Source organism: Haliotis rufescens, unplaced genomic scaffold (assembly GCF_023055435.1).
Source record: "Haliotis rufescens isolate VD_foot unplaced genomic scaffold, xgHalRufe1.0.p SCAF_1, whole genome shotgun sequence".
NCBI classification, from domain to species: Eukaryota; Metazoa; Mollusca; class Gastropoda; order Lepetellida; family Haliotidae; genus Haliotis; species Haliotis rufescens.
The window spans coordinates 39,103,375-39,131,095 of record NW_025963779.1 but is presented as its reverse complement, the minus strand read 5'-3'; the positions used below and the strand labels follow the sequence as shown (position 1 = coordinate 39,131,095).

The 27,721-nt window shown below is 41.8% G+C and overlaps 1 protein-coding gene across 2 annotated transcripts; it reads left to right on the top strand.

The window, feature by feature from the left end:
- LOC124135748 lies at positions 1–27,721 on the top strand. Of its 2 annotated transcripts, XM_046501274.2 has the most exons (4): positions 1–403; positions 1,748–1,841; positions 12,763–19,357; positions 27,202–27,721. In XM_046501274.2, exon 3 carries the CDS (start codon positions 12,845–12,847, stop codon positions 14,255–14,257), a length of 1,413 nt encoding a protein of 470 aa, XP_046357230.2. In that variant the 5' UTR covers positions 1–403; positions 1,748–1,841; positions 12,763–12,844; the 3' UTR covers positions 14,258–19,357; positions 27,202–27,721. The 2 variants fall into 2 exon arrangements, with proteins under 2 accessions (XP_046357230.2, XP_046357231.2); XM_046501275.2 differs by lacking the exon at positions 1,748–1,841.

Below are 27,721 nucleotides of genomic sequence, written 5' to 3'. Positions count from 1 at the left end.
ACATTTTCTATTGTTGACGGGTACACCATCGTACCGACCGGTTTCCACTCGAATAGGAGCCACGCCACATCATGATCACGAACATGTGGATGAGGCACTCCCCTAAACGATGAAGCGTGTCGAGATGACCTTAGACTCGCTGACAGGGGGGGTATTTCCACGGACTTGTATAATACTTGGTTATATAGGTCCGTGGTATTTCCTAGGCAACTTACGACGCAACACCCTGATATATTGTCTCTATCCCACAAGACATATGTCACAGACATAGACTTACGGCAATATAACCACGCAATGTATATGCTACGATGTAAAGTGCAAATAGTGTAGAGAAATAACAGAAGCTTGTCTCAGACCTCGGATTTACACGCTTAAGATTCACAGGGACACATTCAAAACAGAGGTAAGTGGCACGTATCATTCTTAGTTCACCACCAGTAACACCTGTTCGATAGAGTCTAATAATCATTAATGAGCCCTGTGTATTCAAACTTAGTTTAGTGTGGTAAGTTTTTTTGAGTGAGTGATTTGAGTTAATTTGAGGTCGATTTTGACCAGTATTTCTGTTATATCACGGCGTGTCAGCTCGGTGCGGACGGAAGGCCAACACTGACGCTCATCGTACCACGGTTAGGCTGCTCACAAGCCAAGGATCCCTACCGGCTTCGTTCTCTGATTCGAACCCATGTATTCTAATCCCGATCCTGAATATGGAATGTGCGATTTTTGTGTTAAGAGAGTGTTTTAAGGAAGTGGAATAAAGTGGGCTCTGTTCTCTTTTTTAATGATAACGCTTGTGTGTGTGTGTGTGTGTGTGTGTGTGTGTGTGTGTGTGTCAGTTCGCGCGCGCGCTTGTGTGTCAATGTGTGTGTGTGTGTGTGATCACCTTAATAGAAGCTGTGGCTGTAAAAAGCCCACCTTTTATGGCATTGTATTATGTGTGGCATGCACCTAATTACAACAAAGACAATAACACCGATGGCCAGACATGTAGAAGTAAACAGGTCTATTTCCGGGAAGGAACATTAAGGTGAAGTCGAGGCTGTTCTAAATGAAAGTCGTAGATCAGCTGACACATATAGTACTGCCGCTAGACTGTCGATGGGCCTCTCAGATTAAAGAAGAAGAGAAACACGTCTGTGTCAAGAAACTCTGGTATTTTCCTCAAGCCATACGGTATTCAAAATCTACTAAAAGTCAGGACTCAACATGCCAGACGACGGCAGGATTTACACATATGAACAGTCTCACCTATTATTATCCTGTTCCTTTGTGCCTACCCTCATGCACCAACTTTAACCATGACGCAACACTGGGTTGTATCTTTGTGTGTGCTCCCTCAACCATTCTGTCTCGCATTTGATCATTTCCAATGTATCCGGGTCATAAACTCTTGTGAAAACTAGCTCACGTTCCAAATATACCACCCGTCAGTCATGTCGCTACACACATTGCACCTACTTCAAAATGTATCTGCCATATGGTTAATGACATTGTCCACCATCGTAGGGCGATTGAGGTGTTCCATGTTGAATTACAATTCTATCCCAGCAAAGTAAGCTCCAATTCTATAAGTGGGCTATTTGTAATAGAAATTCGATCAAAAACGCTCTTGAACGAACTATGTTCAATGGGTGTTGTACTAATCACTAATAAAAAAACATGTGCATTCATTCTGTGTCTCTGTATTTTACAAACGCAGGCAGGTTATCCGGACATTGTTTTATTGCTGTTGTTGTATCTACAGCTTGCCGGGAACATGGAGCTCAACCTGGGCCCACTGATCCGTGAAACTGCTCGGCACGAGAAATCTGTGTACTTCCCCAATGTATTAACACGCAGTAAGTTAGATTTTCCAAGTGTGTATTGTTTCTACTGTCACGTGGTTTGTTTCACTGAAACTAATTTAGATGATACACGCAATAATGATGCTCGAAGTTTCGAGTTTTTATCTCGTTACTTCGATTGTTTTTTCTACACGCCGTGATAAAACTGGAATACTGTTCAAAGCGGCGTTTAACCCGACTCACTCATTCAATGAGAATTTAAGTTTATGCTCAACATTTTGAATATGCATGTGAAGTTTGGGACGGCTGTACCAATAAAACAAAAGATACATCTAGTTCCACCATACTTCTCATAAGATAGCAGAACAAAATACATACAGAATTAAGACATGGGAATAGTGAATTAAAAATGATTTATTTAGAAAAGCTTTAAACGAGGATACAAAATGCCGATGTGGCAGCCCAGGTGAAAAATCATATATTTGTTTCAAGGAATGCCCATTTAAATTAGCTAGAAACGAATTGATGCACTCAGCTGTTGTTAATCGTGGAAGATACCTGTGATGTTGATATTGGCTTGATTAAAATAAAATATGTTTAAACTAACCATGCCACACGTTCAGTGGCCCTGCGATTTTACCCAGACACACAGTCCAGCTTTATTATCAAAGTATGAAAAAAGCATATGCCTTTCACATATGCCAGTCCTAGGACTCCAAGACCGTGTTTCAGTGGGTATCTATACAAACCCGAGCCTGTGCATTGCAGTAAAGCGACATACACAATGTGCTGCACTCAGTAGTCCCTTGAGTGAATCAATACCTACTGCACGTGTATAGACATTACATATTCCCGTCCACTATGTAACCAGGAGAGTGAATCAATACCTACTGCACGTGTATAGACATTACATATGCCCACCCATTATGTGCCCAGGAGAGTGAATCAATACCTACTGCACGTGTAAAGACATTACATATCCCCGTCCACTATGTAACCAGGAGAGTGAATCAATACCTACTGCACGTGTATAGACATTACATATCCCCCGTCCACTATGTGCCCAGGAGAGTGAATCAATACCTACTGCACGTGTATAGATAGTACACATCCCCGCCCACTATGTGCCAAAGAGAGTGAATCAATACCAACTGCACGTGTATAGACATTACATATCCCCGTCCACTGTGTAACCAGGAGAGTGAATCAATACCTACTGCACGTGTATAGACTCACATATCCCCGTCCACTATGTAACCAGGAGAGTTAATCAATACCTACTGCACGTGTATAGACAATACATATCCCCGCCAACTATGTAACCAAGAGAGTTAATCAATACCTACTGCACGTGTATAGACATTACATATCCCCGTCCACTATGTGCCCAGGAGAGTGAATCAATACCTACTACACGTGTATAGACATTACATATCCCCGTCCACTATGTAACCAGGAGAGTGAATCAATACCTACTGCACGTGTATAGACATTACATATCCCCGTCCACTATGTAACCAAGAGAGTTAATCAATACCTACTGCACGTGTATAGACATTACATATCCCCGTCCACTATGTAACCAGGAGAGTGAATCAATTCCTTCTGCACGTGTATAGACATTACATATCCCCGTCCACTATGTAACCAGGAGAGTGAATCAATACCTACTGCACGTGTATAGACATTATATATCCCCGTCCACTATGTAACCAGGAGAGTGAATCAATACCTACTGCACGTGTAGAGACATTACATATCCCCGTCCACTATGTGCCCTGGAGAGTGAATCAATACCTACTGCACGTGTATAGACATTACATATCCCCGTCCACTATGTAACCAAGAGAGTTAATCAATACCTACTGCACGTGTATAGACAATACATATCCCCACCCATTATGTGCCCAGGAGAGTGAATCAATACCTACTGCACGTGTATAGACATTACATATCCCCGTCCACTATGTAACCAGGAGAGTGAATCAATACCTACTGCACGTGTAAAGACATTACATATCCCCCCTCCACTATGTGCCCAGGAGAGTGAATCAATACCTATTGCACGTGTATAGATACTACACATCCCCGCCCACTATGTGCCAAAGAGAGTGAATCAATACCAACTGCACGTGTATAGACATTACATATCCCCGTCCACTGTGTAACCAGGAGAGTGAATCAATACCTACTGCACGTGTATAGACATTACATATCCCCGTCCACTATGTAACCAGGAGAGTGAATCAATACCTACTGCACGTGTATAGACAATACATATCCCCGCCAACTATGTAACCAAGAGAGTTAATCAATACCTACTGCACGTGTATAGACATTACCTATCCCACACCAGTCATGTAAACAGCAGTGTGAATCAATACCTACTGCACGTGTATAGACAATACATATCCCCGCCAACTATGTAACCAAGAGAGTTAATCAATACCTACTGCAAGTGTATAGACATTACCTATCCCACACCAGTCATGTAAACAGCAGTGTGAATCAATACCTACTGCACGTGTATAGACAATACATATCCCCGCCAACTATGTAACCAAGAGAGTTAATCAAAACCTACTGCAAGAGTATAGACATTACCTATCCCACACCAGTCATGTAAACAGCAGTGTGAATCAATACCTACTTCACGTGGATAGACAATACATATCCCCGCCAACTATGTAACCAAGAGAGTTAATCAATACCTACTGCAAGTGTATAGACATTACATATCCCCGTCCACTATGTAACCAGGAGAGTGAATCAATACCTACTGCACGTGTAAAGACATTACATATCCCCCCTCCACTATGTGCCCAGGAGAGTGAATCAATACCTATTGCACGTGTATAGATATTACACATCCCCGCCCACTATGTGCCAAAGAGAGTGAATCAATACCAACTGCACGTGTATAGACATTACATATCCCCGTCCACTGTGTAACCAGGAGAGTGAATCAATACCTACTGCACGTGTATAGACATTACATATCGCCGTCCACTATGTAACCAGGAGAGTGAATCAATACCTACTGCACGTGTATAGACAATACATATCCCCGCCAACTATGTAACCAAGAGAGTTAATCAATACCTACTGCACGTGTATAGACATTACATATCCCCGTCCACTATGTAACCAGGAGAGTGAATCAATTCCTTCTGCACGTGTATAGACATTACATATCCCCGTCCACTATGTAACCAGGAGAGTGAATCAATACCTACTGCACATGTATAGACATTATATATTCCCGTCCACTATGTAACCAGGAGAGTGAATCAATACCTACTGCACGTGTATAGACATTACATATCCCCGTCCACTATGTAACCAAGAGAGTTAATCAATACCTACTGCACGTGTATAGACATTACATATCCCCGTCCACTATGTAACCAGGAGAGTGAATCAATACCTTCTGCACGTGTATAGACATTACATATCCCCGTCCACTATGTAACCAGGAGAGTGAATCAATACCTACTGCACGTGTATAGACATTATATATCCCCGTCCACTATGTAACCAGGAGAGTGAATCAATACCTACTGCACGTGTATAGACATTACATATCCCCGTCCACTATGTGCCCTGGAGAGTGAATCAATACCTACTGCACGTGTATAGACATTACATATCCCCGTCCACTATGTGCCCTGGAGAGTGAATCAATACCTACTGCACGTGTATAGACAATACATATCCCCACCCATTATGTGCCCAGGAGAGTGAATCAATACCTACTGCACGTGTATAGACATTACATATCCCCGTCCACTATGTAACCAGGAGAGTGAATCAATACCTACTGCACGTGTAAAGACATTACATATCCCCCCTTCACTATGTGCCCAGGAGAGTGAATCAATACCTATTGCACGTGTATAGATATTACACATCCCCGCCCACTATGTGCCAAAGAGAGTGAATCAATACCAACTGCACGTGTATAGACATTACATATCCCCGTCCACTGTGTAACCAGGAGAGTGAATCAATACCTACTGCACGTGTATAGACATTACATATCCCCGTCCACTATGTAACCAGGAGAGTGAATCAATACCTACTGCACGTGTATAGACAATACATATCCCCGCCAACTATGTAACCAAGAGAGTTAATCAATACCTACTGCACGTGTATAGACATTACCTATCCCACACCAGTCATGTAAACAGCAGTGTGAATCAATACCTACTGCACGTGTATAGACAATACATATCCCCGCCAACTATGTAACCAAGAGAGTTAATTAATACATACTGCACGTGTATAGACAATACATATCCCATGCCAGTCATTTAACCAGGAGAGTTAATCAATACCTACTGCACGTGTATAGACATTACATATCCTACGCCAATCATGTAAATAGAAGAGTGAATCAATACTTACCGCATGTGTATAGACATTACCTATCCCACACCAGTCATGTAAACAGCAGTGTGAATCAATACCTACTGCACGTGTATAGACAATACATATCCCCGCCCACTATGTAACCGAGAGAGTGAATCAATACCTACTGCACGTGCATAGACATTACATATCCCCGTCCACTATGTAACCAGGAGAGTGAATCAATACCTACTGCACGTGTATAGACATTACATATCCCCGTCCACTATGTAACCAGGAGAGTGAATCAATACCTACTGCACGTGTATAGACATTACATATCCCCGTCCACTATGTGCCCTGGAGAGTGAATCAATACCTACTGCACGTGTATAGACATAACATATCCCCGTCCACTATGTAACCAGGAGAGTGAATCAATACCTACTGCACGTGTATAGACAATACATATCACCACCCATTATGTGCCCAGGAGAGTGAATCAATACCTACTGCACGTGTATAGACATTACATATCCCCGTCCACTATGTAACCAGGAGAGTGAATCAATACCTACTGCACGTGTATAGACATTACATATCCCCCCTCCACTATGTGCCCAGGGGAGTGAATCAATACCTATTGCACGTGTATAGATATTACACATCCCCGCCCACTATGTGCCCAGGAGAGTGAATCAATACCTACTGCACGTGTATAGACATTACATACCCCCCGTCAACTATGTAACAAGGAGAGTGAATCAATACCTACTGCACGTGAAAAGATATTACACATCCCCGCCCACTATGTGCCCAGGAGAGTGAATCAATACCTACTGCACGTGTATAGACATTACATATCCCCGTCCACTATGTGCCCAGGAGAGTGAATCAATACCTACTGCACGTGTAAAGACATTACATATCCCCGTCCACTATGTGCCCAGGAGAGTGAATCAATACCTACTGCACGTGTATAGACATTACATAGCCCTGTCCACTATGTAACCAGGAGAGTGAATCAATACCTACTGCAAGTGTATAGACATTACCTATCCCACACCAGTCATGTAAACAGCAGTGTGAATCAATACCTACTGCACGTGTATAGACAATACATATCCCCGCCAACTATGTAACCAAGAGAGTTAATCAATACATACTGCACGTGTATAGACAATACATATCCCATGCCAGTCATTTAACCAGGAGAGTTAATCAATACCTACTGCACGTGTATAGACATTACATATCCTACGCCAATCATGTAAATAGAAGAGTGAATCAATACTTACGCATGTGTATAGACATTACCTATCCCACACCAGTCATGTAAACAGCAGTGTGAATCAATACCTACTGCACGTGTATAGACAATACATATCCCCGCCCACTATGTAACCAAGAGAGTTAATCAATACCTACTGCACGTGTATAAACATGACATATCCCCGTCCACTATGTAACCAGGAGAGTGAATCAATACCTACTGCACGTGTATAGACATTACATATCCCCGTCCACTATGTGCCCAGGAGAGTGAATCAATACCTACTGCACGTGTATAGACATTACATATCCCCGTCCACTATGTGCCCAGGAGAGTGAATCAATACCTACTGCACGTGTATAGACATTACATACCCCCGTCCACTATGTAACCAGGAGAGTGAATCAATACCTACTGCACGTGTATAGACATTACCTATCCCCGTCCACTTTGTGCCCAGGAGAGTGAATCAATACCTACTGCACGTGTATAGACATTACATACCCCCGTCCACTATGTAACCAGGAGAGTGAATCAATACCTACTGCAAGTGTATAGACATTACATATCCCCGTCCACTATGTGCCCAGGAGAGTGAATCAATACCTACTGCACGTGTATAGACATTACATATCCCCGTCCACTATGTGCCCAGGAGAGTGAATCAATACCTACTGCACGTGTATAGACATTACATACCCCCGTCCACTATGTAACCAAGAGAGTTAATCAATACCTACTGCACGTGTATAGACATTACCTATCCCACACCAGTCATGTAAACAGCAGTGTGAATCAATACCTACTGCACGTGTATAGACAATACATATCCCCGCCAACTATGTAACCAAGAGAGTTAATCAATACATACTGCACGTGTATAGACAATACATATCCCATGCCAGTCATGTAACCAGGAGAGTGAATCAATACCAACTGCACGTGTATAGACATTACATATCCACGTCCACTATGTAACCAGGAGAGTGAATCAATACCTACTGCACGTGTATAGACAATACATATCCCCGTCCACTATGTAACCAGGAGAGTGAATCAATACCTACTGCACGTGTATAGACAATACATATCCCCGCCTACTATGTAACCAAGAGAGTTAATCAATACCTACTGCACGTGTATAGACATTACATATCCCCGTCCACTATGTAACCAGGAGAGTGAATCAATACCTACTGCACGTGTATAGACATTACATATCCCCGCCCACTATGTGCCCAGGAGAGTGAATCAATAGCTACTGCACGTGTATAGACATTACATATCTCCGTCCACTATGTAACCAGGAGAGTGAATCAATACCTACTGCACGTGTATAGACATTACATATCCCCGTCCACTAAGTGCCCTGGAGAGTGAATCAATACCTACTGCACATGTATAGACATTACATATCCCCGTCCACTATGTAACCAAGAGAGTTAATCAATACCTACTGCACGTGTATAGACAATACATATCCCCACCCATTATGTGCCCAGGAGAGTTAATCAATACCTACTGCACGTGTATAGACATTACATATCCCCGTCCACTATGTAACCAGGAGAGTGAATCAATACCTACTGCACGTGTATAGACATTACATATCCCCGTCCACTAAGTGCCCTGGAGAGTGAATCAATACCTACTGCACATGTATAGACATTACATATCCCCGTCCACTATGTAACCAAGAGAGTGAATCAATACCTACTGCACGTGTATAGACATTACATATCCCTGCCCACTATGTGCCCAGGAGAGTGAATCAATATCTACTGCACGTGTATAGACATTACATATCCCCGTCCACTATGTAACCAGGAGAGTGAATCAATACCTGATGCAAGTGTATAGACATTACATATCCCCCGTCCACTATGTAACCAGGAGAGTGAATCAATACCTACTGCACGTGTATAGATAGTACACATCCCCGCCCACTATGTGCCCAGGAGAGTGAATCAATATCTACTGCACGTATATAGACATTACATATCCCCGCCAACTATGTAACCAGGAGAGTTAATCAATACCTACTGCACGTGTATAGACATTACATATCCCGGTCCACTATGTAACCAGGAGAGTGAATCAATACCTACTGCACGTGTATAGATATTACACATCCCCGCCCACTATGTGCCCAAGAGAGTGAATCAATACCTACTGCACGTGTATAGACATTACATATCCCACGCCAGTCATGTAACCGGGAGAGTGGATCAATACCTACTGCACATGTGTACACATTACATATCCCCCGTCCACTATGTAACCAGGAGAGTGAATCAATACCTACTGCACGTGTATATACATTACATAACCAACGCCAATCATGTAACCAGGAGAGTGAATCAATACCTACTGCACGTGTATAGACGTTACATATCCCATGCCAATCATTTAACCAGGAGAGTGAATCAATACCTACTGCACGTGTATAGACATTACCTATCCCACACCAGTCATGTAAGCGGGAGAGTGAACCAATACCTACTGCACGTGTATACACATTACATATCCCCCGTCCACTATGTAACCAGGAGAGTGAATCAATACCTACTGCACGTGTATATACATTACATATCCCACGCCAATCATGTAACCAGGAGAGTGAATCAATACCTACTGCACGTGTTTAGACATTACATATCCCATGCCAATCATTTAACCAGGAGAGTGAATCAATACCTACTGCACGTGTATAGACATTACCTATCCCACACCAGTCATGTAAACAGCAGTGTGAATCAATACCCACTGCACGTGTATAGCCAATACATATCCCCGCAAACTATGTAACCAAGAGAGTGAATCAATACATACTGCACGTGTATAGACAATAGATATCCCATGCCAGTCATGTAACCAGGAGAGTTAATCAATACCTACTGCACGTGTATAGACATTACATATCCCATGCCAGTCATGTAACCGGGAGAGTGAATCAATACCTACTGCACGTGTATAGACATTACATATTCTCGTCCACTATGTAACCAGGAGAGTGAATCAATACCTACTGCACGTGTATATACATTACATAACCAACGCCAATCATGTAACCAGGAGAGTGAATCAATACCTACTGCACGTGTATAGACGTTACATATCCCATGCCAATCATTTAACCAGGAGAGTGAATCAATACCTACTGCACGTGTATAGACATTACCTATCCCACACCAGTCATGTAACCGGGAGAGTGAACCAATACCTACTGCACGTGTATACACATTACATATCCCCCGTCCACTATGTAACCAGGAGAGTGAATCAATACCTACTGCACGTGTATATACATTACATATCCCACGCCAATCATGTAACCAGGAGAGTGAATCAATACCTACTGCACGTGTTTAGACATTACATATCCCATGCCAATCATTTAACCAGGAGAGTTAATCAATACCTACTGCACGTGTATAGACATTACCTATCCCACACCAGTCATGTAAACAGCAGTGTGAATCAATACCCACTGCACGTGTATAGCCAATACATATCCCCGCCAACTATGTAACCAAGAGAGTGAATCAATACATACTGCACGTGTATAGACAATAGATATCCCATGCCAGTCATGTAACCAGGAGAGTTAATCAATACCTACTGCACGTGTATAGACATTACATATCCCATGCCAGTCATGTAACCAGGAGAGTGAATCAATACCTACTGCACGTGTATAGACATTACATATTCCCGTCCACTATGTAACCAGGAGAGTGAATCAATACCTACTGCACGTGTAAAGACATGACATATTCCATTCCAATCATTTAACCAGGAGAGTGAATTAATACCTACTGCACGTGTATAGACATTACATATCCCCGCCCACTGTGTGCCCAGGAGAGTGAATCAATACCTACTGCACGTGTATAGACATTACATATCCCCGTCCACTATGTGCCCAGGAGAGTGAATCAATACCTACTGCACGTGTATAGATATTACACATCCCCGCCCACTATGTGCCCAGGAGAGTGAATCAATACCTACTGCACGTGTATAGACATTACATATCCCATGCCAGTCATGTAACCAGGAGAGTGAATCAATACCTACTGCACGTGTATAGACATTACATATGCCCCGTCCACTATGTAACCAAGAGAGTTAATCAATACCTACTGCACGTGTGTATACATTACATATCCCAACGCAATCATGTAACCAGGAGAGTGAATCAATACCTACTGCACGTGTATAGACATGACATATCCCATGCCAGTCATGTAACCAGGAGAGTGAATCAATACCTACTGCACGTGTATAGACATTACATATGCCCCGTCCACTATGTAACCAAGAGAGTGAATCAATACATACTGCACGTGTATAGACAATAGATATCCCATGCCAGTCATGTAACCAGGAGAGTGAATCAATACCTACTGCACGTGTATAGACATTACATATCCCATGCCAGTCATGTAACCAGGAGAGTGAATCAATACCTACTGCACGTGTAAAGACATTACATATTCCCGTCCACTATGTGCCCAGGAGAGTTAATCAATACCTACTGCACGTGTATATACATTACATATCCCCGCCCACTGTGTGCCCAGGAGAGTGAATCAATACCTACTGCACGTGTAAAGACATTACATATCCCTGCCCACTATGTGCCCAGGAGAGTGAATCAATACCTACTGCACGTGTATAGACATTACATATCCCCGTCCACTATGTGCCCAGGAGAGTGAATCAATACCTACTGCACGTGTATAGATATAACACATCCCCGCCCACTATGTGCCCAGGAGAGTGAATCAATACCTACTGCACGTGTATAGATATAACACATCCCCGCCCACTATGTGCCCAGGAGAGTGAATCAATACCTACTGCACGTGTATAGACATTACATATCCCATGCCAGTCATGTAACCAGGAGAGTGAATCCACACCTACTGCACGTGTATAGACATTACATATGCCCCGTCCACTATGTAACCAAGAGAGTTAATCAATACCTACTGCACGTGTGTATACATTACATATCCCAACCCAATCATGTAACCAGGAGAGTGAATCAATACCTACTGCACGTGTATAGACATTACATATCCCCGTCCACTATGTAACCAGGAGAGTGAATAAATACCTACTGCACGTTTGTATACATTACATATCCCATGCCAATCATTTAACCAGGAGAGTGAATTAATACCTACTGCACGTATATATATTTGTTATCCATCGTAGTATCACCGAGCGTAGATATGACGTCATTAAGTTCTGAATATAATCACTTCCTTATATCTAAACGTATGGACCGAACTTATTTGCAATGTCAAGTTGTAACTATCTCATCTCTTCTTTTTTCAGACATTCCGAAGGCAATGGTCGGACAGTAGAGGGCAGGTACATGTTTGGTTAACATCTTTGGAATAAAAGTTTAACAGACAACATGGCACAAAGAGTCATGAATGAACAGGAGAAACGGGCACTTCAACATCTCACTTGTGATTTTGTCGAAACACTCGATCCAAAATATCATGTAATTGACTTTCTTTATTCAAAAGAACAGTTGACTCATCTTGAATATGAGGAGTTGTTGGGGATAACTAACCGAGCAACACAATGCCGGGACCTCCTCGGCATCGTCAGAAGGAAGTGTTCAATGGACGTGTTCCTAAGTTCGCTGTGTCTCAACAATGGCTATACATTCCTTGCAGACAAAATAAAGGAAGTGCTACGTCAACTGGAGTTGGAGCAGGTAACAAATGGAAGATGTACTAGACCTCGGAAAAGGAGAAGAACTTCTCAACGTGATGTTGATGAAGATGAGTATGAGGTTAAGGAGGAAGATGGCACGTCATCCAACAAGAACATCTGTCCAATGTGCAAATGTCCTGCTAGAATTAACACCATGACAAAAAAGAAGAGGATTCTTACAAAAATGCAACAACATTTAAAGTTTCTTTGTATGGAGGGAAACTCAACAAAGCACGAAACTTTCCTTGGACAACTAGCCTCAAAATGGAAGAATGATGCAGATGTCCAGTTCGTCATCCTGGACGCCCGGGCACGAAACATGAGGGTGTCCAGCCCAGACGTGTCGGGGGACACTGACTACTTTAAAGAAATGGCGTCCCTTATTCCATTCACATCAGACCCTACGTCCTCCAGCATGATTTTCCTGGCTCGTAAAGCATCAGTGTTTGATGTGAAAGGGCGAGCTAAAGATGGCCTGACAGTTTTAGGATACGCCAAAACTCACGCTGATCGTGTTGTCCCATGCAGGGATACCGGTCTTGTCATATACATGGAAATCAACCTCCTGTTGAAAGAGTATGAGCTTGAGCCGACCGAGGACATGAAAAATCAGATAATAGAAAGAATAAAGGAAGCAATCGAAGTTCACTTCAGTCAAGAAGAAGATGACGTGAAAGAAGATTGTTCCAGAATGCTGTATGTGAAGATGGCTTGTTTTTATCTAGGAATTGGGCTTATGGGAAACAAAATTGCGGGTTTCCGGACTACAGTGCGCGACCGCAAGGCCGCCGAGTGTGTCCTAGATCGTGTTGAAGCTACATGGCAGAACATGGATGCCAGAAGGAAAATGTTCTTCTATTTAGCCAAAGCTGTCTTGAGCCAAGAGACGGGGCAGATGGAAAGAGCACTACATTTTGGAGAAATCGCAAAACAGATGGGCGAGATTGGACAGTTTAAACGCGAACTACAAAATATTGATCCTTTGACCCGAGACCTCGCTATTGAAAACGATCGGATGATTTCCATGAAAGGCGAGGATATTATTCAGGAGTTCCACAAGCTGAGCAATGACGGGGAAACTGTCAGAGACATCCCACAGCCCTGAGTATTTATGTCATGTGGATATTGGTCTTTCTCAGAATTCTCTGTGTCTTCCAAAAGTGAGATTATAAAACATTGTTTGTTAAATGTGACATCATGTGGCAGATTTACATATATATGGTTTTCTAATCAGTGTGACCAGTTTTGATCCAGTGTGCAAATGCTTGTTATATGGAGTACCATTTCACGGTGTAATCCAGCTCTGTCACTGCAACTGTGATGCTACTATTTATTTAATTTGTGAAGTAAGGAGTTGCTTACTGTACGGGTCATCAAATTACGAATTGTTTGCAGACCCAGGCTGGGATAATGAACTGGCCATGACTTTGAGATTCCGACTGTTGGTTAGGTGGATGATCTTGACAGAAATATCTCTTTTATTTTGAATGACATCTTCTAGATTGAAGTTGGTGGTTTTTTTAAACATTTTTTTTCTTATATTTCCACATAATCCGCTATTCTTGTTATTTAGCTTTTGTCTCATCAAAGTGAGTGAGTATGGGTTCACGCCGCTTTAAGCAATGGTCCAGAAATATTACGGCGGGGGACACCAGAAATGGGCTTTACACATTGTACCCGATCGAACCAGGGTCTTCGGCGTGAAGTGCGAACGTTTTAATCACTCGGATACCCGACCGCCCCGTCTCTACCTTCTTTAACATGAACACCGAATAATAATCTTTAAAATAGAAATGAAAGCCCAAGTATAAGTAACGTTTACTACTGCTTAATTACTTAATTCAGCTGATGTTTTAGTACCTTATGTTATAATTATTTTTAACTTAATGTTTGAAAAAGCTTATTTCAAAAATTCAAAAATTCCAAGTTCTGGAGTGAATGCTTTGATAAAAGTGTTGAATCCCAGGTCGGTTTCCGTCGTTGCTATTCAACAACTGAAAATATGTGTATCAGCCATACAACGATATCTAGGACAGAAGCGAGGCAAATTATATGCCGTATTTGTCGATTCAGCCAAGGCTCGGTGAATAGAGTTAACCCTGGACAGTTTTGTATGATAATGGTGTTTTACCGAAAATGTACCACTGCATTAAAGCTCTTATGATGGTGTTAACTCTTGTGTAAGATTTGATGACCATCGCACGGAGACCTTTGAATGTCACGTCGGTTTCCGTCAAGGGTGTGTTTTGAGCCTTTTTTTGTTTTGAGTTTTTATTGATGAGTCGGCTAACGAAATAGAAAAATCCTGTGAACCAGGAATACGACTACATCCAGATATTAATCAACTATTTCTTCAGTTGTTCGCCGAATGATGTGATTCTTATTTCTGACACCGTTTTCGGACTTTAGAAACGAATAAATGTCTTAGCTAAGTATTGTAATAATCACAGTTTAACTGTAAATTTGGATAAGACCAAGGGTGTGGGGGTATCATTTCTAGGTTTGATAAGTGATAAACAGTTAGCGTGTGTATATCTTCTTATAAGTATTTGAGTCAGTTATTTTTCCAAGTAGGGGCGGTCGGATAGCCTAGTGGTTAAAGCGTTCGCTCGTCACGCCGAAGACCCGGGTTCGATTCCCGACATGGGTACAATGTGTGAAGCCCATTTCTGGTGTCCCCCGCCGTGATATTGCTGGAATATTGCTACAAGCGGCGTGAAACCATACTCACTCACTCACTATTTTTCCAAGTAAGATTAAAGTTGGAATAATCATATCACTAATTCCGCTACACAGACCAAGGCTGTGTTATACACTGTAAACCTCTTGCCAACTTCTAACCTATTCCATATAGTTTGTTCTTCAGAACAGTTGACACCTAAGTTTTGCCTGTTCTTTTATACAGGTTTGAAATCTGGGGTATCGACAACTTTAGGAAATTGAATGTGTACACTTGTCAGCTTTCGAGCGTTTCCTGGCGGTTACAGCGGCTACACCAAACCATATTGTGCGGGGAGAATGTGGGAGATATCCCCTACATACATGGGCTCTTAAACGATGTGGTATTTACTGGTGTAAATTATTAAAACTCCCCAATGTAGATATCCTAGAAAATGTTATAGTATGCTGTATCAAGCTTTGACAAATGACAAGCGTAACTGGGCTTCAAAGATAAAGTTTATATTGTAGAAGCATGGTTTTGGATACGTATAGGAAAAACAAGAAGTTTGCTTTCCAGACTCGTTTTTATCTGAATTCACAATTGTTCATATGTACAAGATCGGCATTCTTCACTCACAAATAGCTCTAAAATGTCCACTTATTCACTGTTCAAAACTGATTTTGTTGTAGAGCCATATATTGATTGCTCCAGAGAGCAAGGATTATGACTCGTTTGTAAACAGGGTTACATTGTCAGATGCATGATAATTTTCCTAAACAGTATATACCATCAAAATATTTTGTCCATCCTACCCTTCACAAATTCAGTATACACTTGTGAATGTACTACAAGAAATGTCGCTGTATTTATATACCATGCGGTGCGCTTGAGAATGGACTAGTTATAGTAATCATGAAAGACAGGGATCTGTATTCAGACCTTAAAGTCTGTGCAAGCTTTTTGTATTACTTATATTGTATGTAAACCAAGATTGGAGGACCCGTTACGTCATAGGCCGGGAGTTTAAAGGGGGAAAGAGGCATATTGTAACTTGATGGTGTCCTCTCTTCTCCCAGGCACTGGATGCACACAGCATCAGGAGATTGGTTGTTGGCTATGGGGACTTTGATGGTGTCCTCTCTTCTCCCAGGCACTGGATGAACACAGTATCAGGAGATTGATTGTTGGCCATGGGGACTTTGATGGTGTCCTCTCTTCTCCCAAGCACTGGATGCACACAGCATCAGGAGATTGGTTGTTGGCTATGGGGACTTTGATGGTGTCCTCTCTTCTCCCAGGCACTGGATGCACACAGCATCAGGAGATTGGTTGTTGGCTATGGGGACTTTGATGGTGTCCTCTCTTCTCCCAGGCACTGGATGCACACAGCATCGGGACATTGGTTGTTGGCTATGGGGACTTTGATGGTGTCCTCTCTTCTCCCAGGCACTGGATGAACACAGCATCAGGAGATTTGTTGTTGGCTATGGGGACTTTGATGGTGTCCTCTCTTCTCCTAGGCACTGGATGCACACAGCATCTGGAGATTGGTTGTTGGCTATGGGGACTTTGATGGTGTCCTCTCTTCTCCCAGGCACTGGATGCACACAGCATCGGGACATTGGTTAGTCGATCTCACTGGTTGGCAGAGCGAAATATTTTGCAACGTAAAACACCACACGAGTACGGGTCATCGCCCACAATGTCCTGAATGAAGATTAATAATGGATTTTACATTTGTATCAGCGAGAGGTTCCGAGCTTTCAGACGCCGCCATGTATCCCGGGATAAATAGTTGGGATGTCTGTTCAAACACAGAAGTCCACCATTGAGTCCACAGCACTTTATTCGTCATCTTATGAGTAGCTGCATAGAAGCACAACAATAGCAAGGCGGCAACTTGGAGCCGATAGTCAGCCAACCTGCCCAGCCCTGTAAGGTCGGACAAGTGCAGGCCAACTGATAGAAAGCTGCGATATTTCCCTGTTGTTACATAAGAGACGCCCTATCCACAAGAGTCGCTTGATACATCACATAGCTTCAGGAAGATAAAGTATATCGTTCTGTTTAAATATTAGAAGGTGTATGTAAAAGTCAAAGTCAAAATTAGTTTATTTGTGTGTAGGCCTTTGGCCCATATGCAAGAAATGCAGCGCCAGCAATACAAAGTGAATTTTTTTTTTATGAATATATACATAATATTGCAGACGTTTTAATAACTCATCCTGAGTTGTACACAATAAACTTTTGAATTTATATATAGTTGGAAATTGCCAATACAGTTATGGCAAATACACTTTACGCAGTTCAGTATAATGTTTACAAATCAATACGAAATGATATTCATCTTCAACAGACAAATTGCAAACAGGACACATACGTGAACATGATTCAATAGATTGCCATCTTCCCTCGTTCTGTCGTAAAGGTAAAACATTACATCTTAATTCAATAAAAAACACTGCGTACATTGTAAATACTCAAATATCTTTCAGGTTCAAACAGTGTTTTATATTCTTTATACATCACATATCAGGTACTACTGATGAGTGTTGACATCCAGTTTTGACGAAATACAAGACACGTTTTAAGCACCCCAATGAAAGCTGCATTGTCCCCAACAGACTTGTTTAACTATACAAATCCCAAACCATGCGAAAATAAAATGTTACGAACAGATGCTACCCAAGTATTATGACCAATGTTGTCGAAATACATCAGCATGTTATATACTTTTCTTGGGATACTCCCTTCATGCATTCTGGTTAATTGTAACCAAGACTTTATCATGCGGACCTGTGCATTGACATAAAGCGGGTAGCGACAACATTCACCATAGACAATGGCATTGGGCGTTTCTTTTCCCACCTTTAAAAAACTTTTACATTCCAAAAGATGAACCCGTTCTAAGTGATCATACCGCTGGTAACCCCATACTTCTATAAAATATATATGGACAATATTTAAGATAGATACACTCAAAAGTATCCGCGTCTAAACAGCGGGAATGCGTAGTATAATGTACAAGCTGGTTTCACAAATCACTGGCGGCCCCAGATGAGGGTGTAGGGGTGCATTTTTTATGTTAACTGCGCCCTCGGCCAAGTCACTTCGTATTATATGGTATGATATATGTGCAACACACACCCCCTCCCCACCACCCATTTTGTTAGAAATTCTGGATCCGCCCCTGAAATGGTTTGAATATATTAAATTTACGTTCAGGCTGTGTGCACGTCACTTTGTTATGAATACCTGCATTCAGTGCCTGGCAGTACAGCTTGTTATAACTGCCTCGACGCTGTTCTGCCTTTCATGACTCTACACCTGTACATTTATCCCTGATTGAATCAAGTTGGCTTGCTGTGTGACACAACGTATCCGGGTTTGGCCAATGTTAAATTCATCTGGTACGAAACACGTCAGCATTACTCGTGATATACCCTGTATGTACGATCACACAACCAGTGTCCGATCGAAGCAACGCCGTCACTTCCATTCGGAAAGCCTGGTGTTCATGTAGATGGTAACTCCACTTGTCATGTAAGTATTAAACACTGAAATACCATGAACTGAGAGACGATAGAGTAATAACTGCAAGTGCGCATTACAAAACCGTAACACACGTTGCTGTAAAACATGACAAGGTCAAGGACGCTATCAATAATCTGAGTATGGGGTATTCTGTTGGAGAAGGTGGGATACCCCCGGAATTCTTTAAAATACCATCGGACCCCTTTGCACCATCCTTGTAGTTTACTGTTTAATAAGACTTTAGACACGGGTGTGATTCCAGGACCATGGAATATCAGAATGATTATTGGGTCAGCTTGTGATTCAAGTACTTATAGAACCACCTCACTGAGGTATTTCACTACTTAATGTTATGGTAATATTCTTCAGGTCAATCATAGAAAAACGATGGAGAATATGGATGGAAGTAAATGATTTACTGTCCGAGCCTTAAGCAGGGTCCCGGTCGACCGGTCGATCCACTGTTGATAATTTGTTTGTTTTACAAGTTCTTTGTTCTAAACACACTGATGGAATCGAATAAGGGAGCAATGAAAAATGTAGGGAAATATGTTTTACTGTCAGTACATTTGAAAATTCGACACATTTCAGAATCAAATGTTAAGATGTGTTCATTTCTGAAGATTCGAACATAGCTCGCAACTAGATGACGTCGTAAGTTGGACGACATTGTTTTTTAGAGGGAATCATCTAGTGAGTTGTTCCCACAGATGTAGCTGGGCAACGCAGATAAATGCAATGGCCGAACGATCGCTTCCAAAGTGGGCGAGGTATGAAGATCGGTATAGGGAGAAAAGGTACAGATAATCGCGGTGACAATTGTAAGAATATCCGTGAAATACCAAACTTAAATCCCCTGTTCATCAACATTGCCGAGATCGAATTATGGGCCTTGATGCCTAATTTACTTAACAAACTGTCTGTCAGAACACTATTTAGTCATTTACATTTCGATGTATACAGTTTCACCGACAAAGGCTTGTCTGGTAGTTCATCTATATCATTATCATGAATACGTGTAATATGTTTTGAAATCGAACACAAGCATTGTCATAAGTGCCTATCACGTACAACAGTACTCGCCATGTGCTACAGCATGTCTCGCGGCCGTGTGACAAGGAGGAGTTGTAGTATAGCAAGGTATGACTGGTATAGCGAGGTATGACTGGTATAACAGATAGTATGTCTGTAAGGGTTGTTATTGTTGCTTACTTGTTGCGGAATGTTTATGCTTTACTAGTTGAAAAGGAACTGGTGATGTCAAGTTCCTAATATTATTGAATAATCACTTTTATAAAGACAGTGTTTGGTACTTATAATCGTATGTTAATTGTGACCACCAAGTCTTTCTTTTTTAGTAGAAACTCCGTGAAGCAAGTAATGAAAACTGTTTGGCCTGAATGAAAACGTTTGCGGTCTTTGTAATATTTTTTAAGTTGTATGCAGTATGCCATTTGCTACTCTTTAGGGGTGCGGGCGCTTGATATTTCTTTTTCGAAAAACATAAATTGTCCCCGAAAATTCTTTAAAAAACATAATTATGCTTCATATATATGGGGGAAAAGAAATTGTCTGTCACCCAGATAACATTGCTGCAATGTTTTTTAAGATAAAAATATTTTTGCTTATATAAAATATCTGGTTTTGTAGCTCTTGATGAAAAAACCATCTGGTCTCAATACAAATTCCCTGGCCCCCCTCAGAATATCAAATGGACGGTCTCTAACCGGATGCACGACGTTGATTACAGTGTCATAATTTATATTTTCCATTTTTGTTTAGCATGAAGCATATAATATCCTCCTTTTTACAAACATTATGTTTAATAACTACCTTGATAGTAGTCCTATTGACACGAGAGCTTGTCTAATACCCCCTTCACATGCACAACATTCATTCACGCAAGTAATTTGGGACATGTGTAACTGTACATACGTGTGTATATGGATATGTACATAGATGTGTAAATAAGGTGTGTAAATGTTGTAAGGCTCATACATTCATCAGCCTGTTCACGAATTTCAACATGAAAAGGTTGTTTTCCAATAAAATGCAGGACTTGTTAGAATAAAATTAATCCAAAGAGGTTTGATTGACATACTAGAAATTGGCACATAAGTAAGAAAAGCGAACAACTTTATGGATAACAACTTCTGGTTTATTGCATATAGCGATATTTCTATGTAGAGTCTTACACAGTTATCAAGCTGGAGGGACAACAACCAAGTGAAGAGAGGTATATACGCATGACATGTTGTGATAAGCAGCAGATTAACATAGACAACAACCAAGTGAAGAGAGGTATATACGCATGACATGTTGTGATAAGCAGCAGATTAACATAGACAACAACCAAGTGAAGAGAGGTATATACGCATGACATGTTGTGATAAGCAGCAGATTAACATAGACAACAACCAAGTGAAGAGAGGTATATACGCATGACATGTTGTGATAAGCAGCAGATTAACATAGACAACAACCAAGTGAAGAGAGGTATATACGCATGACATGTTGTGATAAGCAGCAGATTAACATAGACAACAACCAAGTGAAGAGAGGTATATACGCATGACATGTTGTGATAAGCAGCAGATTAACATAGACAACAACCAAGTGAAGAGAGGTATATACGCATGACATGTTGTGATAAGCAGCAGATTAACATAGACAACAACCAAGTGAAGAGAGGTATATACGCATGACATGTTGTGATAAGCAGCAGATTAACATAGACAACAACGGGCAGTTGTGAAGAGGTTGAAAAGTGATGACTTGACAACTAGTCATGCCAGTGGGTTATAAGGATAGATCGCAATTGTCGACGACACACCAACCTAAATAACCACCTAAAAAAATTTAAAAAACACACTACAGGTAACTGCCCACACTGCAAACAACCAGAAACCCCAGAACACGCACTCATCCACTGCACACACTACCTAACACATCGAGCCGCATTACAAACCACCTTCAATCTAAACAAGGCTCCAACTCTAGAAGCAATACTAAACCCACAAAATAAACTAGAAAACTTCAAGGCCTTAGGCGTATTCTTAATAAAAACGGAACTAATAAAACGCATCTAAAAACACAATAACCTACCAAATCAAAATCACATAAACAAACATCCACCATACCCAGCTCCCTTAGTTCTCCTCCCCAATCCCATCGGCATCTATTCCAAATCTCAAAATTCCCAAATTCTACATAAGCAACCCCTAAAACCCCCCTCTTGGGTTGCACAGACCACCTTCGCCCCTTTCGGAAACACATTAAATGGCCTGGCCGGGCCCGTGTGCGAAATACGCATCAGTCGGAAAGCGCACGTTAAATCTCCAAAGTAAGTAAGTATGTAAGTAAGTCGACGATAGTCATGTACATTCAAGGTATCAGTAGTTGACACTGATGCCGCTACGCTATCGGCAGTATCGATTGAGGTAAAACTTAAAAGCATATTGTTGATCATAAGAATTTCCATTAGCTTTGATACAAACTACAGTTTATTTGAAGGTATACTTTTGGGTATCCATTTGAAAACGTGTCCTAACTGTGCCAGACCATGACCAGAAGTACCTCCTCAACAACGCCCACAGTAACCTGTCGCATTTTGTACTTGGTCGACATGAAAAGACAAGTCAAACTGAGGTTTCATGTCGAATAATGCAAAGAAAAATACAATAAAGTACCAATCGAACTGTCGTAATACTATTGCAATAGTGGTGCATGTACTGTAATATTATCACAATAGTGTTTTAACTATTGCAATAGTAAAATTGCCTTCGACAGTTTACCAATGCCAGAAGATTTGTTACCTCAGAATACGTATATTGAGTTCATAATAAACATTGTAAGTACAAGGGCTAGCACGTGTGATTAATCATATATGTGGTAGTGCACATGGTGTCACGACAAGGACCAATATGTGTGATTAATCATATCCGAGGTAGTGCACATGGTGTGAGTACAAGGGCTAGCACGTGTGATTAATCATATATGTGGTAGTGCACATGGTGTGAGTACAAGAACTAGCACGTGTGATTAATCATATATGTGGTAGTGCACATGGTGTGAGTACAAGGGCTAGCACGTGTGATTAATCATATCCGAGGTAGTGCACATGGTGTGAGTACAAGGGCTAGCACGTGTGATTAATCATATCCGAGGTAGTGCACATGGTGTGAGTACAAGGGCTAGCACGTGTGATTAATCATATCCGAGGTAGTGCACATGGTGTGAGTACAAGGGCTAGCACGTGTGATTAATCATATCCGAGGTAGTACACATGGTGTCAGTACAAGGGCTAGCACGTGTGATTAATCATATCCGAGGTAGTGCACATGGTGTCAGTACAAGGGCTAGCACGTGTGATTAATCATATCCGAGGTAGTGCACATGGTGTGAGTACAAGGGCTAGCACGTGTGATTAATCATATATGTGGTAGTGCACATGGTGTGAGTACAAGGGCTAGCACGTGTGATTAATCATATCCGAGGTAGTACACATGGTGTGAGTACAAGGGCTAGCACGTGTGATTAATCATATATGTGGTAGTGCACATGGTGTGAGTACAAGGGCTAGCACGTGTGATTAATCATATCCGAGGTAGTGCACATGGTGTGAGTACAAGGGCTAGCACGTGTGATTAATCATATATGTGGTAGTGCACATGGTGTCAGTACAAGGACCAATATGTGTGATTAACCATATCCGAGGTAGTGCACATGGTGTGAGTACAAGGGCTAGCACGTGTGATTAATCATATCCGAGGTAATACACATGGTGTGAGTAGAAGGGCTAGCACGAGTGATTAATCATATATGTGGTAGTGCACATGGTGTGAGTACAAGGGCTAGCACGTGTGATTAATCATATCCGAGGTAGTGCACATGGTGTGAGTACAAGGGCTAGCACGTGTGATTAATCATATCCGAGGTAGTACACATGGTGTGAGTACAAGGGCTAGCACGTGTGATTAATCATATATGTGGTAGTGCACATGGTGTGAGTACAAGGGCTAGCACGTGTGATTAATCATATATGTGGTAGTGCACATGGTGTCAGTACAAGGACCAATATGTGTGATTAACCATATCCGAGGTAGTGCACATGGTGTGAGTACAAGGGCTAGCACGTGTGATTAATCATATATGTGGTAGTGCACATGGTGTCAGTACAAGAACTAGCACGTGTGATTAATCATATATGTGGTAGTGCACATGGTGTCAGTACAAGGACCAATATGTGTGATTAACCATATCCGAGGTAGTGCACATGGTGTGAGTACAAGGGCTAGCAAGTTTGATTAATCATATATGTGGTAGTGCACATGGTGTGAGTACAAGGGCTAGCACGTGTGATTAATCATATATGTGGTAGTGCACATGGTGTCAGTACAAGAACTAGCACGTGTGATTAATCATATATGTGGTAGTGCACATGGTGTCAGTACAAGGACCAATATGTGTGATTAACCATATCCGAGGTAGTGCACATGGTGTGAGTACAAGGGCTAGCAAGTTTGATTAATCATATATGTGGTAGTGCACATGGTGTGAGTACAAGGGCTAGCACGTGTGATTAATCATATATGTGGTAGTGCACATGGTGTCAGTACAAGAACTAGCACGTGTGATTAATCATATATGTGGTAGTGCACATGGTGTCAGTACAAGAACTAGCACGTGTGATTAATCATATATGTGGTAGTGCACATGGTGTCAGTACAAGGACCAATATGTGTGATTAACCATATCCGAGGTAGTGCACATGGTGAGAGTAGAAGGGCTAGCACGTGTGATTAATCATATCCGAGGTAGTGCACATGGTGTGAGTAGAAGGGCTAGCACGTGTGATTAATCATATCCGAGGTAGTGCACATGGTGTGAGTAGAAGGCTAGCACGTGTGATTAATCATATCCGAGGTAGTGCACATGGTGTGAGTACAAGGGCTAGCACGTGTGATTAATCATATCCAAGGTAATACACATGGTGTCAGTACAAGGGCTAGCACGTGTGATTAATCATATATGTGGTAGTGCACATGGTGACAGTACAAGAACTAGCACGTGTGATTAACCATATCCGAGGTAGTGCACATGGTGTGAGTAGAAGGGCTAGCACGTGTGATTAATCATATCCGAGGTAGTGCACATGGTGTCAGTACAAGGGCTAGCACGTGTGATTAATCATATCCGAGGTAGTACACATGGTGTCAGTACAAGGGCTAGCACGTGTGATTAATCATATATGTGGTAGTGCACATGGTGTGAGTACAAGGGCTAGCACGTGTGATTAATCATATCCGAGGTAGTGCACATGGTGTGAGTACAAGGGCTAGCACGTGTGATTAATCATATATGTGGTAGTGCACATGGTGTGAGTACAAGGGCTAGCACGTGTGATTAATCATATCCGAGGTAGTGCACATGGTGTGAGTACAAGGGCTAGCACGTGTGATTAATCATATATGTGGTAGTGCACATGGTGTGAGTACAAGGGCTAGCACGTGTGATTAATCATATATGTGGTAGTGCACATGGTGTCAGTACAAGGGCTAGCACGTGTGATTAATCATATATGTGGTAGTGCACATGGTGTGAGTAGAAGGGCTAGCACGTGTGATTAATCATATCCGAGGTAGTGCACATGGTGTCAGTACAAGGGCTAGCACGTGTGATTAATCATATCCGAGGTAGTGCACATGGTGTCAGTACAAGGGCTAGCACGTGTGATTAATCATATCCGAGGTAGTGCACATGGTGTGAGTACAAGGGCTAGCACGTGTGATTAATCATATATGTGGTAGTACACATGGTGTCAGTACAAGGGCTAGCACGTGTGATTAATCATATATGTGGTAGTGCACATGGTGTCAGTACAAGAACTAGCACGTGTGATTAACCATATCCGAGGTAGTGCACATGGTGTGAGTAGAAGGGCTAGCACGTGTGATTAATCATATCCGAGGTAGTGCACATGGTGTGAGTAGAAGGGCTAGCACGTGTGATTAATCATATATGTGGTAGTGCACATGGTGTCAGTACAAGGGCTAGCACGTGTGATTAATCATATCCGAGGTAGTGCACATGGTGTGAGTAGAAGGGCTAGCACGTGTGATTAATCATATCCGAGGTAGTGCACATGGTGTCAGTACAAGGGCTAGCACGTGTGATTAATCATATCCGAGGTAGTGCACATGGTGTGAGTAGAAGGGCTAGCACGTGTGATTAATCATATATGTGGTAGTGCACATGGTGTGAGTAGAAGGGCTAGCACGTGTGATTTATCATATCCGAGGTAGTGCACATGGTGTGAGTAGAAGGGCTAGCACGTGTGATTAATCATATCCGAGGTAGTGCACATGGTGTCAGTACAAGGGCTAGCACGTGTGATTAATCATATCCGAGGTAGTGCACATGGTGTGAGTAGAAGGGCTAGCACGTGTGATTAATCATATCCGAGGTAGTGCACATGGTGTGAGTAGAAGGGCTAGCACGTGTGATTAATCATATATGTGGTAGTGCACATGGTGTCAGTACAAGGGCTAGCACGTTTGATCAATCATATCTGAAGTACTGCACATGGTGTCAATGTAATTTGCAATCACAATGTGTTTATATCTTATGTATCATATCTGTGGTTTTGCACGTGGTGTCAAGCAAATAAGCTTGCAGAATGTGTGTACATGGTTGATTAAGTGAGTAAACGGTGTTTGTCCCTGTGGTATCACTGTCAATTGTCTGCATTGAAAAAATATTAATGCTTAATCTCTTCGATGAAACTGTTGGCTCTGTTTGATTGTAATAGTTTGGCTTGTTGTCACTTCATATCATAATTGATATACTTCCAGAATAAGCACAATTGGGATACGAGTCAAGAGATGAAAGCATTCCATTCGGTTGATATGCACAGCGTGGAAATGGGCCGACTAAAACTGCGAACGATGGTGTCGAAGTATGAAATGTCAAAGTCAAGATCAGAACAGAGAGCCAACTTGGATGACATGTCATTGATGCCTGTGGAAATAATGAACTTTGACATGATGTCATGTGACAGGAACCAACAGGGCTGCTCCAACATGCAGCAAGACTTCTGTGTCATCATTGCATTTTGTATCTTCATGGTGATCGGTTTGTATCAGCTATATATTTCTGCAAACAGTGTCTGATACTTTGTGAACAGAGGCTGGCCCTATGTGAACAGATGTTAGTACCAGTCGAACAGAGGCTAGTGCTAGTTGAACAGAGGATGATACTAGTTGAACAGAGGCTAGTGCTAGTGAAATGCCAGACATTGTTTAATTAAAAGCATAATGTGGTGTTACAAATGTCAAGTTACTGAAGCATGCTGTAAATAAAGGTAGAAATATG